General features: G+C 51.4%; 1 protein-coding gene across 3 annotated transcripts in view; it reads left to right on the top strand.

The window, feature by feature from the left end:
- Nucleotides 1-11,642, top strand: part of P2RY6 (pyrimidinergic receptor P2Y6) — a 91,395-nt gene extending 79,753 nt beyond the window's left edge. For all 3 annotated transcript variants that reach the window (XM_043527595.1, XM_007062305.4, XM_043527590.1), the window contains exon 2: nt 3,343-11,642. In XM_043527595.1, the coding sequence (XP_043383530.1) occupies nt 3,388-4,380 (993 nt within the window). In that variant the 5' untranslated portion in view covers nt 3,343-3,387 and the 3' untranslated portion in view covers nt 4,381-11,642. The remainder of the gene's footprint in view (nt 1-3,342) is intronic.
- The last annotated feature ends 1,909 nt before the right edge of the window (nt 11,643-13,551 follow it).

The raw sequence follows: 13,551 nt of genomic DNA, 5'->3' as shown, positions 1-13,551 counted from the left end.
CTGGTCTCAGCAGTGCTGGGCTAGAGGGTTCCTTCGGGTCAGCTGCAAACCCCACTCTCTCACGCTTGTGGTTTTGTCCCGAACTCTCCCAGCGAAGCTCAGGTTTCAGCGGCTGGTTCGCTCTCACGTTTGTGCTTTTTGGCCACCTCATTCCAGCCAGGCTTGCGCAAGGCACGAGGCTGTCAGTCTGGTGACCTCCTAGTGGCTCCGGAGCCCATCTGGCATAGGCCCCAATCCTGTGAGCTCTCCCAGCCCGCGAGATGTTGAGCTCCCCCCAGACGCTCAGGATGGGGTTCACAGAGCCTAGCATGGCGGTGACGTTATCCTGCCCACTAACCACACAGGCCCCATGCCAGCAGGGCTGGCCAGAGCACAGTCGCAGGGCAGACCACACATCTGTGGGCCGGATCCAAGTCACCGCGGCTCCAGCAGGAATGGCTTTGACGCAGGGCGTCTGGCCCCGCTTGCTCTCTTGCGTCACTGACGGCGATTCTCAGACACTGGAGTCGTAACTCCCCAGAGGACCTTTCGCCTCGACCCGGTGTCTTTTAGCTAACCAGTTATTGTTAGCACGACAGCATGTCCCGGCCTGACGCGCTCCAGGGGCACGGCCCGCCTGTGGGAAGCAGCCGCCAGCAAACCTGCTGGGACAAGGAGATTGAGCTCTTCCCAGTCTCCCCCGTCCCCCTGCTAACGGCCGATGCTTGGCTGCCATTTTGGTCCCCTTGCTGGCTCCTGGACCTGGCCTGGCAAGACAGCTCCTCCCCCCTCTCTTCCCTGCTCCTGTCGCACTCACTGGTAGGCCAGCCCGAGTCAGGCCTCACGATTGGCGCTGTGTGTGTTCAGCGCAGCTCCTGGCAAGCGCTCGGGGCACCCCTGTGTCGCAGAGCACAGTCCCCCTGCCAAGGAGGAGAGGCAGTTAACACACGCTCCAGCCCCATGGCACTCGATAGATAAGGAGCCAGGGCCTGATTCAACTCCCTTTGCAGTCAATAGGCTCCCATGGAAGTCAGTGGCGACTGGAGCAGACCCTTCTCTGGGGATCTAGTTACTCTCTGCCAAGATTATGCTGCCTGTCATCCCTTTATATGCTCTTGCGGCATTTGTATCCATGGCCCGTTCCAAGAAGGAAGGAAGGAAGCTGTCTGTCCATGTTAGGAGGACCTGTTATTGTTACAGGATCTAATAATTTCTGGTTCACATCATACTAACCCATCACCATTGGACTATTTACTCCCGTTGCTGTTTGCAGTGTTGTAGCCATGTTGGTCCCAGGATACTAGAGACAAGTTGGGTGAGGTGATTTCTGTTATTGGATCAATTTGTGTTGGTGAGAGAGACACGCTTCCGAGCTACGGAGAGCTCTGCTTCAGGTCTGGGAAAGGCACTCAGAGCATCACAGCTAAAGGGTGGAGCAGCTAAGGAGTTAACACGTGTTGCAAGAGACCATTCAAGTTGAAGTGGGCAGGTAGTACTTCTACAGTCATAGGCCAACAGAGGAGTTAGTGGGTTACAAAGTTTTGTAATGAGCCATAAATCCAGTGTCTCTATTAAGTCCATCATTTTTGGTGTCTAGCAGAGCTATGAATTTAAGCTCCCAGGCTTGTCTTTTGAAGGCGTTGTGCAGGTTTCCTTGGAGGACGAGGACTGAGAGGTCAGATATGGAGCGATCGCTTTGTGAAAAGTGTTGGCCCAGGGGTGAGATGGTGTTTTTGTCTTTTATCATTTTCCTGTGTGAGCTCATTCGCGAGCGGAGTGATTGTCTGCTGTCCCCCACACAGTTGTTATTGGGATGTTTAGTGCACTGGGTGAGGTGCCGTCACACGTGGTGATGGACATTTTTAGGACTCATGGAGCTTGAAAGGTGTGTTGGGGGTGGAGTATGGAACATTGTAGCAGCTGTGATATTTCTGCAGGTTTTGCATTTGAGGTTAAGGCAGGGACTGGTGCCACTTTGTGTTGGTGGGTACTGGTCTGTGTGGAGCTGGCTCCTGATGAGACTGCGGGGGTTGTTTGACGGCCAAAAGAGGCCACAGTGTAGACAGGGCACTGAGATCTTCCCTGGATGGTGCCTGGATTGGGTGCAATGAGTGTAGCGTGCCAGTGCTGTTAATGCACTGGATAAGCGTTGTCACAAGGCAATCATAGTGAGCCATGGCCAGTTCTGGGCCATTTTACACTAGATGGCATCTTCCATAAGTGCGCTGTTTACCATTGCTTATTGGGGACCATATTTTCACTTGTCTGTAGCTCAGTTGACTTCAGTGAAGCGATGCCGCTGCTCATTTATGCCAGATGAGTGTTTATATTACACTAGCGCCCAGAGGCCCAGGTCGGGATCAGCCACCCACTGTACCGGGCCCTGAGTGAACACAGAGGTAGACACAGTCCCTGCCCCTAAAGAGTCTAAAATCTAGCTCTCTCAAAGGGCTTTATACACTTGAATGAATTTGCTTGGAGAGTGGGATAATACAGTGGAGGGGAAGAGATGGAGACATGTTTTCAGAGGCATGGCGAGATGGCAGCAGCTGCAAGGGAGAAGGCACTTGCACTGACAGGGCAGCAACGGGAAGGAGAAGGATTGTCGTGTGGTTAAAGCACTGGATTGGGATCCAGGATAGCTAGGTTTGATTTGTGGCTCTGACACAGATTCACTGCATGGCTTTGGGCAAATAATTTAATCTCTGTCTGTCTCAAAGCCCCATGGAGAGCTAACCCTTCCTTGCTCCCACTTTTTGTCTCTCGTCCGTTTTCATTGGCTGCGCCTTGGTGCAGGGACTCGCTGTGCATGTGTACAGCACCTAGCACAACGGGGCTGTGATCTCGTGTGGGGTCTCTGGGCACCGGAGCGGTATTAATACATCATGAGGGGAGGGGAGGAGGCTGGTGCTAGATGAATGGGGAACAGAACGGGAAGAGACAAGGTCCATGAAGGATATTGAAGCAAGAGGGGCAATTCTGTGCAGTCTGGGGCTGGATGGTAATGTAGAGGGGTGGGGCAGACAGGAGAGCAGCCTCACTAAATCAAGACGGGAGGAGACTCTATGCTCTGGCTCCGCACGTAGTTCTGAGGTCAATGCAGGAATCACTGGGTGAAATCCTCTGGCCTGGGCTACGCAGGAGCTCAGCCTTAGATGATCACGTTGGTGGCCTTCACATCTATGAGCTGGACCTTGAGCTGAATGAAGGGCCAGTGGGGTCATTTGTTGGATAGAGGTGATGTGCTTGTGCTCCTTGGTCCAGGGCTAGTTTGGTGTCAGCATGGCTATCGTGCGTGCCGGTGTATCGACCGTTCCTGGTGTGGAACAAGTTCCTGACTGTCCCGTTCTGTTTTGCTTGCAGGCTCTTCTGCCGCGGCAGGCCTGCTGGGTCTAGGCTGAGCCCGGCATGGAGATGGAGAACCATACCGTGGCTGCAGCGACGAACTCCTGCACCTTTCATGAGGAGTTCAAGCAGATCCTGCTGCCCCTGGTCTACTCTGTGGTCTTTGTGGTGGGGCTCCCCCTGAACTTCATCGTCATTGTGCAGATCTGGCTCTCCAGGAAGGTGCTGACCCGCACTGCCATCTACATGCTGAACCTGGCCACGGCCGACCTGCTGTACGTGTGCTCCCTGCCGCTGCTCATCTACAACTACACGCAGAAGGACTACTGGCCCTTTGGGGACTTCACCTGCAGGTTCGTCCGCTTCCAGTTCTACAGCAACCTGCATGGCAGCATCCTGTTCCTCACCTGCATCAGCGTCCAGCGCTACCTGGGCATCTGCCACCCGCTGTCATCCTGGCACAAGAAGAGGGGCAAGAAGTTTACCTGGATGGTGTGCGGCGGGGTGTGGATCATCGTCATTGCCCAGTGCCTGCCCACCTTCGTCTTTGTCTCCACGGGCATCCAGAGGAATAGGACCGTGTGCTACGACCTCAGCCCCCCGGACCACTCCGCCAGCTACTTCCCCTACGGCATGACGCTGACGGTCACGGGGTTCCTCATCCCCTTCGTCTTCATCCTGGTGTGCTACTGCTGCATGACCAAGATCCTCTGCCAGAAGGACGAGATGATAGGCCTGGCCGTGCGCAAGAAGAAGGACAAGGCCATCCGGATGATCATCATTGTAGTCATCGTCTTCGCCATCAGCTTCTTCCCCTTCCACCTGACCAAGACCATCTACCTGATCATCCGCTCCTTGGCGGGCGTGCCCTGCCTGGTCTTGCAAACCTTTGCCATCGCCTACAAGTGCACCAGGCCCTTTGCCAGCATGAACAGCGTCCTGGACCCCATCCTCTTCTACTTCACCCAGCGCAAGTTCCGGGAGAGCACACGCCACCTGCTGGAAAAAGTGAGCTCCAAGTGGAGGCACGACACATGCCGCTCCTACAAGTCGTAGGCTCCGGGGAAAGGAGAACGAGGGGGGCCTGTTCTGCTGCGCGGAGGCAGAGGACTGAACGGCTGCGGCTTTATTGCAGCCAGCCCTGCTTTACCCAGCAACAGAGAGAGAGAGAGAGAGCAGGAGGCAAGGACTGATGGTCCTGAGCATAGAGCTGGGAGCCAGGAGCTTCTGAGTTTACTCCCAGTTCTGGCCATGGGTGGGTCACTGGGCCTCTCTGGGCCTCTGTTTACCCATCTGCAGGATGGAGAACAATATTCTGTAAATAACAGGTAAAATGATGCTGACCTGCCACGCCTTGGTCAGGGCCTGGAAAGTGCTTTGAGGCTGGACCATGCTAAGGACAGTTTATCCTTAAAATTCCAGCAAATGGCCTGAGCTGGGAGAGGTTCCAGAACAGCTGGAAAGAGGGAAGTGAAAATAATTGGGAGCAGGTTTTGGGGCTGGGCGAGGTGGTGTCCGAACGCAGTATTAGTACGGCTACGGTGGTGCACCGCAGCTCTCACCTATGAGGAGGAGCGGGGCTTTTTGCAGATCTGCTGCTCGCTCTGTGGATTTCAGCAGAACCGCTGCGGGACTGGCGGTCCTTGCCACAGATCTCTGACTGGCAAAGCCCTAGCAACCACGCGTGGGGCTTTGTGGTGAATTGTGCTAGTGACGCTGATTACAGTGGGCCCCACTCCACGCCACTGGAGTTGCAGCGCACACGGGTTTGTCCCAACGTGTTTGATTCAGAGTGATGTTTCCAGTAGATTTGGGAAATCAGTTATTAGCAAGTAGTTCAGTGCTTCCTCTGGTTTACAACTACCTAGATTTGGTGGACAAAAATCTCTCTCCACGTCAGTCCCCTAGAGAGGAGATCACCTCTGAGAACTAGCCGTTCGGGAATAGGGGAATCAACTGCTACTTGCCAGTGCACAAATTACTGGGATCTGGTCATCTTATCCACCAGCCAGTGTTTTTTCACTGCTTTGCCACAGTAACTCAGCTGAGTTTCCCAAGCAGAAAGCTGCTTTACTAATGCAAGGAAAACCTACACTGGGAATTTAGAGACGACAATAGGTCTCTTGGGACCACATGAGTCTACAAAAGGATTGATCCACATGGGAGGGCAGGAAAAGGGAAATCTAGCGAGTACATCTACAGTATTATTGGCTGTTAACAATGAGGACACAATCATTAAGCTAACCTGACTACAACAGTCTGATTCAATTTTATCTAGATCGTCTTACAACTCTCATCACCGTAATATCTGAGCACCTTACAATGCGATCTTCCTGGTTTCTACTGTTTAAAGATTCATAAGTTGCCTGACTGGATCTAACAGGGCTCGGGTGTGTTTTTATTTTGTTTTATTTTATTTTATTTTATTTTTGGGCACCCTCATTATAAAAGAATTCTCACATCATCTCCAGCATTTTGAACGAAGATCTAGTTCATGGGAAATTTAATCTTGTGGGGTTTTTTAAAAAAGGAACTAGACACCAGAATATTTTTAAAGAATTTCTAATATAGCTGCAGTGGTTTTATGATATGCTGGTTTAGTGTGTATGAGCATATCTCCCTCTAGTGGCAGATCCTAGATATAAGACTGCTATTTAATTTCGCTCATGCAATAGAGACCTGTGTTTTTGAATATCACAGGTTCAGTCCCCACTGGAGTTAGCATCTGGGCAGCCACATCTCATGACAGGCTGCGCTGGGCTTTTTAAGCAAATCAACTCTGTTGTGACACATCACTGAATAACATTTAATTTGGGGGTGGGAGTGGAAGAAATGATTGGAATGACTGTCAATGCTTACGCCTGAGATGGTTCTTGATTAGCAGCAGAAACTAACCAGTGAGTATGGGCAGGGTATGAAATAAGAGTTGAAGAATTTAACTGAACAAAGGTGGAGTCAACATCCTGGGCCAAAGCTAGCCCTGGGGTAATCTAGCACACCGCGGATAAAATCACTTTGAAGTTTGTGGAGTTGCATCTGCTGACAGTGGGGGACAGTGAATTTGATGCAGTGGGGAAGCATAGGTGCTGTATCTTCCCATGCTGGGTGCATCTGAAATCAGCGTTGAGAAAAGCAGCCAGACGTCTCCTAGGTACTACTCTGAGCAGTAAGGTGTCATCTGTCGACCAGCACTGTCACATCATAGCCACTCGTGACATTTGTCCTCTGAGCTGTTTACGGGATGTCTGCCACATTGGCCTCCATACCAGGGATTGATCCAGGGATCTCCAGAGCTAAAAGCAGAAGCACTTACACCATGAACTAAGGAACCTAGCCCCTCTTGTGGGCAGCTGTAACAGCTTCTATCGCTGCGGGTCAGCACAGCAGTGGACCAGATATACACGCACCAGTGGATGACACTTACACCACACCTGGTGGACTTGTGTCCACACAGCAGCTATGTTCCCAACACAGCCACACTCTGCTTCATTTAACCTGACTTCTACTGATACCATTTGCTTTTCCCTGTCTCAGTGCACCAGATGTGCTCATCTTCCTCTCTACCCCGACCTACCCCTCCTCTTCTCCAACCCACCACTCCCATGGGCCGGGGGTAATGAAGGCTGGGGGACCCAAACTCCTGCTAATGCTCCCCACCGCAGCCCTGGGCCTGGGCCATTGCAGGGCTCAGAGCTCCTCTGGGGAGCCTGGGCTAGGGATTCAGCCCAGGCCAGCTGGGGCTCAGAGCTCCTCCAGACTGCTCCAGGCACCAGCGGGCTGTCTGGGGCTCAGGGCTGCTCCGGGGGCTGTCTGGGGCTCAGGGCTGCTCCGGGGGCTGACCGGGGCTCAGGGCTGTGCGAGCGGGCCAGCCAGTGAGAGCAGGGTGGCAGAAGGGGCCTCAGGCAAAAGGGGAGGACGGGGCAGGGCCTTGGGCAGAAGAGGCAGGGCAGGGGGCTAGCCTCCCCAAACGGGAGTTCACGTGCCGCCCGTGGCCGGTCCCTTCCAGGCCTCACACCTCTCCCAATCTCATCCCCCCGCCAGCTCCATCTCTCTCTGCAACCATAGAATCCCAGAAGCGTAGGACCGGAAGGGACCTTGAGAGGTCATCTAGTCCAGTCCCCTGCACTCAAGGAGGGACTAAGTAATAACTCGACCATTCCTGACAGGTGTTTGTCTGACCTGCCCTTAAAGCCCTCCAGTGATGGCGCTTCCACAACCATTGCCATGAGCAGCACTCTAGTCATTTGCACTGAAGAATAATCCCACTTCCCCGACAGGAGCTTCTTTCCCATGAAGCTTTGCACGTAGCTCATTTGCATAATGCTCTTCACTGTAGTCCTTTGTGGCAAAGGCTGTGTCACCGTCTGTGTTTGTACAGCACCTCTCACAGTGGGGCTCCGAATGAGACTTTGGGGGACTTCCGAAATCCAAATGAATAGTATAATGTGAATCCACCCCGACCGCACTGTACCAGTGCATTGTGGGAAAACTATCCCATAGTGCCTCAGGAGGCAATAGCGTGCCCAGACTGGCACCAGCAGCATGTGCAGCAATGCCTTCTGGGATGTCCTAGCACACACACAGCTGGGAGGGAGCAGGCCGGGCCAAGCCAGTGATGCAGGCCTGGGGTGGGGGTACCGTGGACACTGCAAAGGAAACATTGTGCCAAAGCAGTTCTAGGAAAGCATCCCCGGGCTGGACTAGGGTTCAGGCACCGGTGGAACTGCTGCCATGGTTGCTAACCAAGTGTTAGCGGTGGAGGCAAGCCAACCAGGCCGCTGCCTGGTTACAGACGCAACTAGAAGTTGTACTATGGACGTTGTAAGGTCGAAGGCAAAGCACCCACTGAGCCAACAGGTGACACGTGGCCACATCCACACACACAAATCCCGCAGGGTGTCCATCGCTGGAACTCTTAGCCATTCACTGGACACTACGGCTGCAAACGCTAGATCTGACTACCAGTTCTTGCCCACCTAAAGCTCCCACTGAACCCACATTGGGCCTTACCTAGGGGGAACAGAAAGGCTAAACCGCCACCATCTGGTGCATGTGTTTTGAGACGCTGTAGAGGGACTTTGTGTGGAGTAACCGTGGCGTTACCAGCTGGTCCCCAGATGTAAATCTACAGTCCAGAATTCACCTTTCGGTACAGGCGCTGACTTGTAATTTTCCCCGGGGTGCTCCACCCCCACTCTGCTCCTCCCCTCGAGATCCCACCCTCGCTCCTCCTCTTCCAGCCCCCGCTCCAACCCCTCCTCAAGGCCCCCGCCTGCTCACTGCTCTCTGCCCTCCCACTAGTGCCTCCCCCAGCCTCAGAACAGCTGATCAGCGGTGGCGCTTGAGCCCCAGAGCACCATAATCAGTGCCTATGCCTTTAGGGCTGACCCAAAGCCCAATGACATCGGTAGGAAAAACTCCCATTGACTCAATGGGCTTAGGATTGGGGCATTTCTTCATGTTGATCCCGGTGTCTGAAAAGCTCCTAGGGAGAGTGCTAATGCAGCTATTTGGCCTGGAGGAACCTGCCCCAGCTTGGCAACTCCCCAAAGTGGCCCTGTCTCTGGAGTTGAATGACTGGTTATCAGGCCTCCTTCTCCTTGGTGGAGATCACTGGGTTTGACCGACATTTGCTTGAGAGCAGCGCCCTCTATCTGGGCCATATCCAGGCTTGGGGTGGATAGGACCACTTCCACCATCAGCAGGCAAAACTCCCAGGTGCTTTAGTGTCTCTAGGTTCAGTGATACTCAGACTTCAGTGGTTCAGGAGCCAAATTAGCCATCAACAGAACCCAGAAGAGCCCCAGGAGTGTGAATTCATTGTTTCATTTACTATTTTTATATCTATATAATTATTCTCACAGCAGAATGGCTGACCAAGTAGTCTGCAGTTGGTTAATAACATAGTAAAAGCCTCCTGATTGGTTAATAATTAAATCACCCAGGGTTTTAATATCATGCGCTACAAAGAGCCGTGGGAAACGTAGTAAAAAGCCACTTGCAGCTCCCCAGCCTCAGTCTGAGTATCACTGCTCTAGCAGGTAGGAATCTGCACTGGGACTCAGGAGAGCTGGCCTCCTGTCCCGGCTCTGCCACTGACCTGCTGTGTGACCTTGAGCAAGTCACTTCATCTCTTTGCGCTTCTGTTTCCTCTCCCACCCTTTGGCCTTCTTTTCTGTTTAGACTGTAAGTGCCTTGGGGCAGGGTGCATATCTCACTATTGCCTTTCTGCAGTGCCTCGCACGATGGGGCCCTGATCTTGACTAAGGCTCCTAAGCACTGCTGTCAGACCAAGAACGATAACTAGCTGAAGGCCCGTGCTGTCACATGGGTAAGTCGGAAATTTGTGTGTATCAAAAAGCTGAAAATGGCTGAGGGCTTCAAAATTGGAGGGTAACAGACTGCGAATCCAAGTGCTGATTGGACCTGATGCTAGTCTAAACACAAAGAGCTCTCAGCCAGGCTGGTGGCTGGTCTCATCACTGGACTCAGCACTTCAGAGGGACACCCAGACAGATTGAGAGCCCTGCAATCTTTTTCTGTAGCTAATTAGTTGTCCCTGACTACTCTAGGCCTGGATTTGGGCTTTGAGAAGGCCCAGAAGAGATGTTTGTAAAGAAAGATCATAGACATGTAGCTGAGTGTCAGTTTAGAATTTACAGACACGATTTCCCTTTGTCCATTTCTTGTTTTATTTATAAATGTCCTCTGAACTCTATGGTCCCAGGGAGCCCTTAATAGCAGTAAATGGGCTCATAGCGCTGCCCTGGGACAGGGTTTCAATTTAATATGTGGGCTGGCTGGCTTTTATTCCACTAAATCAGGGGGTTTCAACCTTTTTTCATTTGCAGACCCCTAAAAAATTTCAAATGGAGGTGCGGACTCCTTTGGAGAACTCTGACATAGTCTGCGGACCCTCAGGGGCCTGTGGGCCACAGGTTGAAAGCCACTGCCCTAAATTAACTCTAGGGATGAAATGACCAGCTGGCTGCATTTGTTACTGGAAACTAAGTCTGGGCTGAGGACTCACGCTGGTTGCCCCAGTCCCTTTAGCTGCTTTGTAGGCAATGCAGAAAATACTAACTGGTCTTTTCTGAACCCAGACGTTCTGGGCCAAATTCACTGAAGTGGGTACAAAGCCACTGAAACCCATAGAGTTGCACCAGTATAAACGTGGTGTACGGGAGATCTGGATCAGGTCTCATGTAACTTAGGCTTGGCTTGTCCGTTGTGAAAAGGTTCTATCCACTGTAATGTTACGAGTGGCCACAGTCCCTAATGGGCTTAAGTAAACCTCACGATGAGTTATGCTATGTAAATATATCGTATTGTGCCAGTCTGGCATGCAACAGCACCCTGCAGCATAACACCCGCTTCCCGGCCCCCGAGCCAAGGACAGGAAATCCAGTTCCCACCCCTGCCTGCTTTCACTATTTGACCATAACCAAACCTCCTCCTTTAAGAAGGGGAAGATCAAACACAGGGTATCCAGATCTGAGCAATATAACATGCCATGACTGAAGCTGTACAAACTCTTATGTTCCACTGTCCTCCCAGGACAGGGCACCAAACAATGACCAGGGTGTGCAAAGGGGAAAAAACTTGCTTGTCGCTGTGAGGAGGAAGAAAGGGGTGGAGTGGGGAAGAGGAGGGAGAAATGTGGGTGACCAACTGCATGGGAAGGAGGAAGAATGAACTGACCCTTTAAATTTTAAACAGATCCCTGTAGGGTTTTCCCTCCCTAGTTGTGTAAGGGTGGATTTATTTTCCATGCTCTGCTTTGCATTGTTCTGCTCCCCAGACAGAAAAGAACAACAAATCCTGAATCCGACTGCAGACCCTGCTTCCATAGTCCCGTCCTCTGGGATAGTTTTCTCTCTGTTGTTTTTTCCCAGCTGCTAGGCGCTTTCTTCTTCTTTTTTAAATAAAAACCAGTGGCAGGATTTTACTTTCTGCTAGTAATATCTCATCCTGCCTGATGATGAGCTGGAAAGATCTGGAGAGCTTCAGATAGACCCAGACTAGAGTTAAGGCCTGCACCACGAAGTTCTCATCTGGAGGGTAAGAAGAAATCCAGCGCCTGATCCAAAACTCTTTGAAATAAATGGGAATCTTTACACTGAATTTAATAGGCTTTGGATCAGTCCATATGGAACAATGAGATGCATTATGGGGATTGTAACCTTCCTCTGAAGCATCTGGTCGGAGATGGTGTACCAGCTTAGATGGGTCTGCCCGTGATAGAGATGGGCCCAAGCCGCACACTTCAAACCCTGTCCATTTGGGTTTCAGAGTAGCAGCCGTGTTCGTCTGTATCCGCAAAAAAAAACGGGAGTACTTGTGGCACCTTAGAGACTGAGGCCACGTCTACACTACCTGCCAAATTGGTGGGTAGTGATCGATCTATCAGGGATCGATTTATCGCGTCTAGGGTAGACATGATAAATCGATCCCCAATCACTCTGCTGTCGACTCCGGAACTCCACCAGGGCGAGAGGCGGAAGTGGAGTCGACGGGGGAGCAGTGGCCGTCGATCCTGCCCCGCGAGGACGCGAAGTAAGTGATTCTAAGTCGATCTAAGATACGTCGACTTCAGCTACGCTATTCTCGTATCTTAGATTGATCCCCCCTCCAGTGTAGACCAGGCCTAACAAATTTATTTGAGCATACACTTCCGTGGGCTACAGCCCACTTCATGGGATGAATAGAATGGAACATATAGTAAGAAAATATATATATACATACAGAGAAGGTGGAAGTTGCCATACAAACTGTAAGAGGCTAATTAATTAAGATGAGCTATTCATCTTAATTAATTAGCCTCTTACAGTTTGTATGGCAACTTCCACCTTCTCTGTATGTGTATATATATATATATATCTTCTTACTACATGTTCCATTCTATGCATCCGATGAAGTGGGCTGTAGCCCACGAAAGCTTATGCTCAAATAAATTGGTTAGTCTCTAAGGTGCCAAAGTCCTCCTGTTCTTTTTGTCCATTTGGGCTCATCTCTGCTTCGGCAAGGTGATGGTCCCGTACCCCTAGCAACTGTAGGTGCTGCCCTCTTTTCCTTGCCAGGCCTGATAGTACTGCTGCTTTTGACAAGGGCATCATCACCGCCTGAGACGGACAGACGCGGGTCGCTCGCGACGTTCTATGCTCTCACTGCCCCACCTTGGGAAGCACTTGCAGCTAGTGGGGTGTGGTTTTGATCGTGCGTCTTTGATCAGTTCATCCCTTGTGTCGATGGTGAGCTGTCCAGTGCATGTGCCTTGCATGCATCGACCGTCCGGTGACTCTGGGTTGTGCTTGGTGGCGTTGCTAGCACCGTGCTACTGGCAGGGCCCTGTTTTACCACCTCCCTCTCAGACATAATTTTGTAGCACTGAGATGAAGATAAACTATTGTATTGTCCTTTCAGAATTACTAATGGAAATAAAATGGAGATTCCTGTACGTCAGCGTCAGTGTGGCTCTGTTGATGCTCTCTGATGTTCTCCAAGGAAAGGGGCCATGGACAGCAGAGATGGTGCCGAGACTCAGCAATCTAGCTGAAGAACAGTTGACAGCGTTGTTTTCATTTTGATAGCATCAAAGAGGCTTCCAGGCCCCCTCTAAGGGACTGATAAGGGGAGTGGAGATATTTCAGATACTTGTTCATCACTGAAGTGCAGCCACTTCTGGCACAGAAGACAGTACACAGCAGAGATTAACAGCACGGTGCATAATAGTGGGGATGGAGTGAGGGATTTGGGGCAAAGACGTTAGGGCAAACCTGCTTCTCTTGCACACACAAAAAAGGTGATCTCCACACAGAATGGAAGTTTTTAAAGAACCTGTGGTCCCAAATGTTCTGTCACTGAAGTCAAAGGGAGTTTGAGCAGGCTTCCCCCATCGTAAAAGACAAGGAGGTTGCACAGGGGTCCGTGAGGCCAAAGTTTGTCCCCTGCAGAATCTGTATTCTAAATTATCATTCAGAAGAAGGTTGGAGGCGGGGGAACTCAGCTTGGCTCTCAGATCCCAGTATGAGTTTGTGGCCGTTAGAGAAAAAAAAAATCTGTTTGTACTCATGATCTAAGCCCGTTTGATCTGGAGTCTCTGAGACAGGCCAGAAGCATGGAGCCTCTCAATGCCATTGTTACCCCTTCAGAGTAGAGGTGCACATTAAGATATTTCAGTGTCTGAGTGCCAGGGCCCTCTGCTTGACAGAATTAGAACCACTTAAT

Source organism: Chelonia mydas, chromosome 1 (genome assembly GCF_015237465.2).
Source record: "Chelonia mydas isolate rCheMyd1 chromosome 1, rCheMyd1.pri.v2, whole genome shotgun sequence".
In the NCBI taxonomy this organism is placed as follows: Eukaryota; Metazoa; Chordata; order Testudines; family Cheloniidae; genus Chelonia; species Chelonia mydas.
The sequence above is the reverse complement of the archived record's forward strand: the minus strand, read 5'-3'. Positions and strand labels throughout refer to the sequence as shown.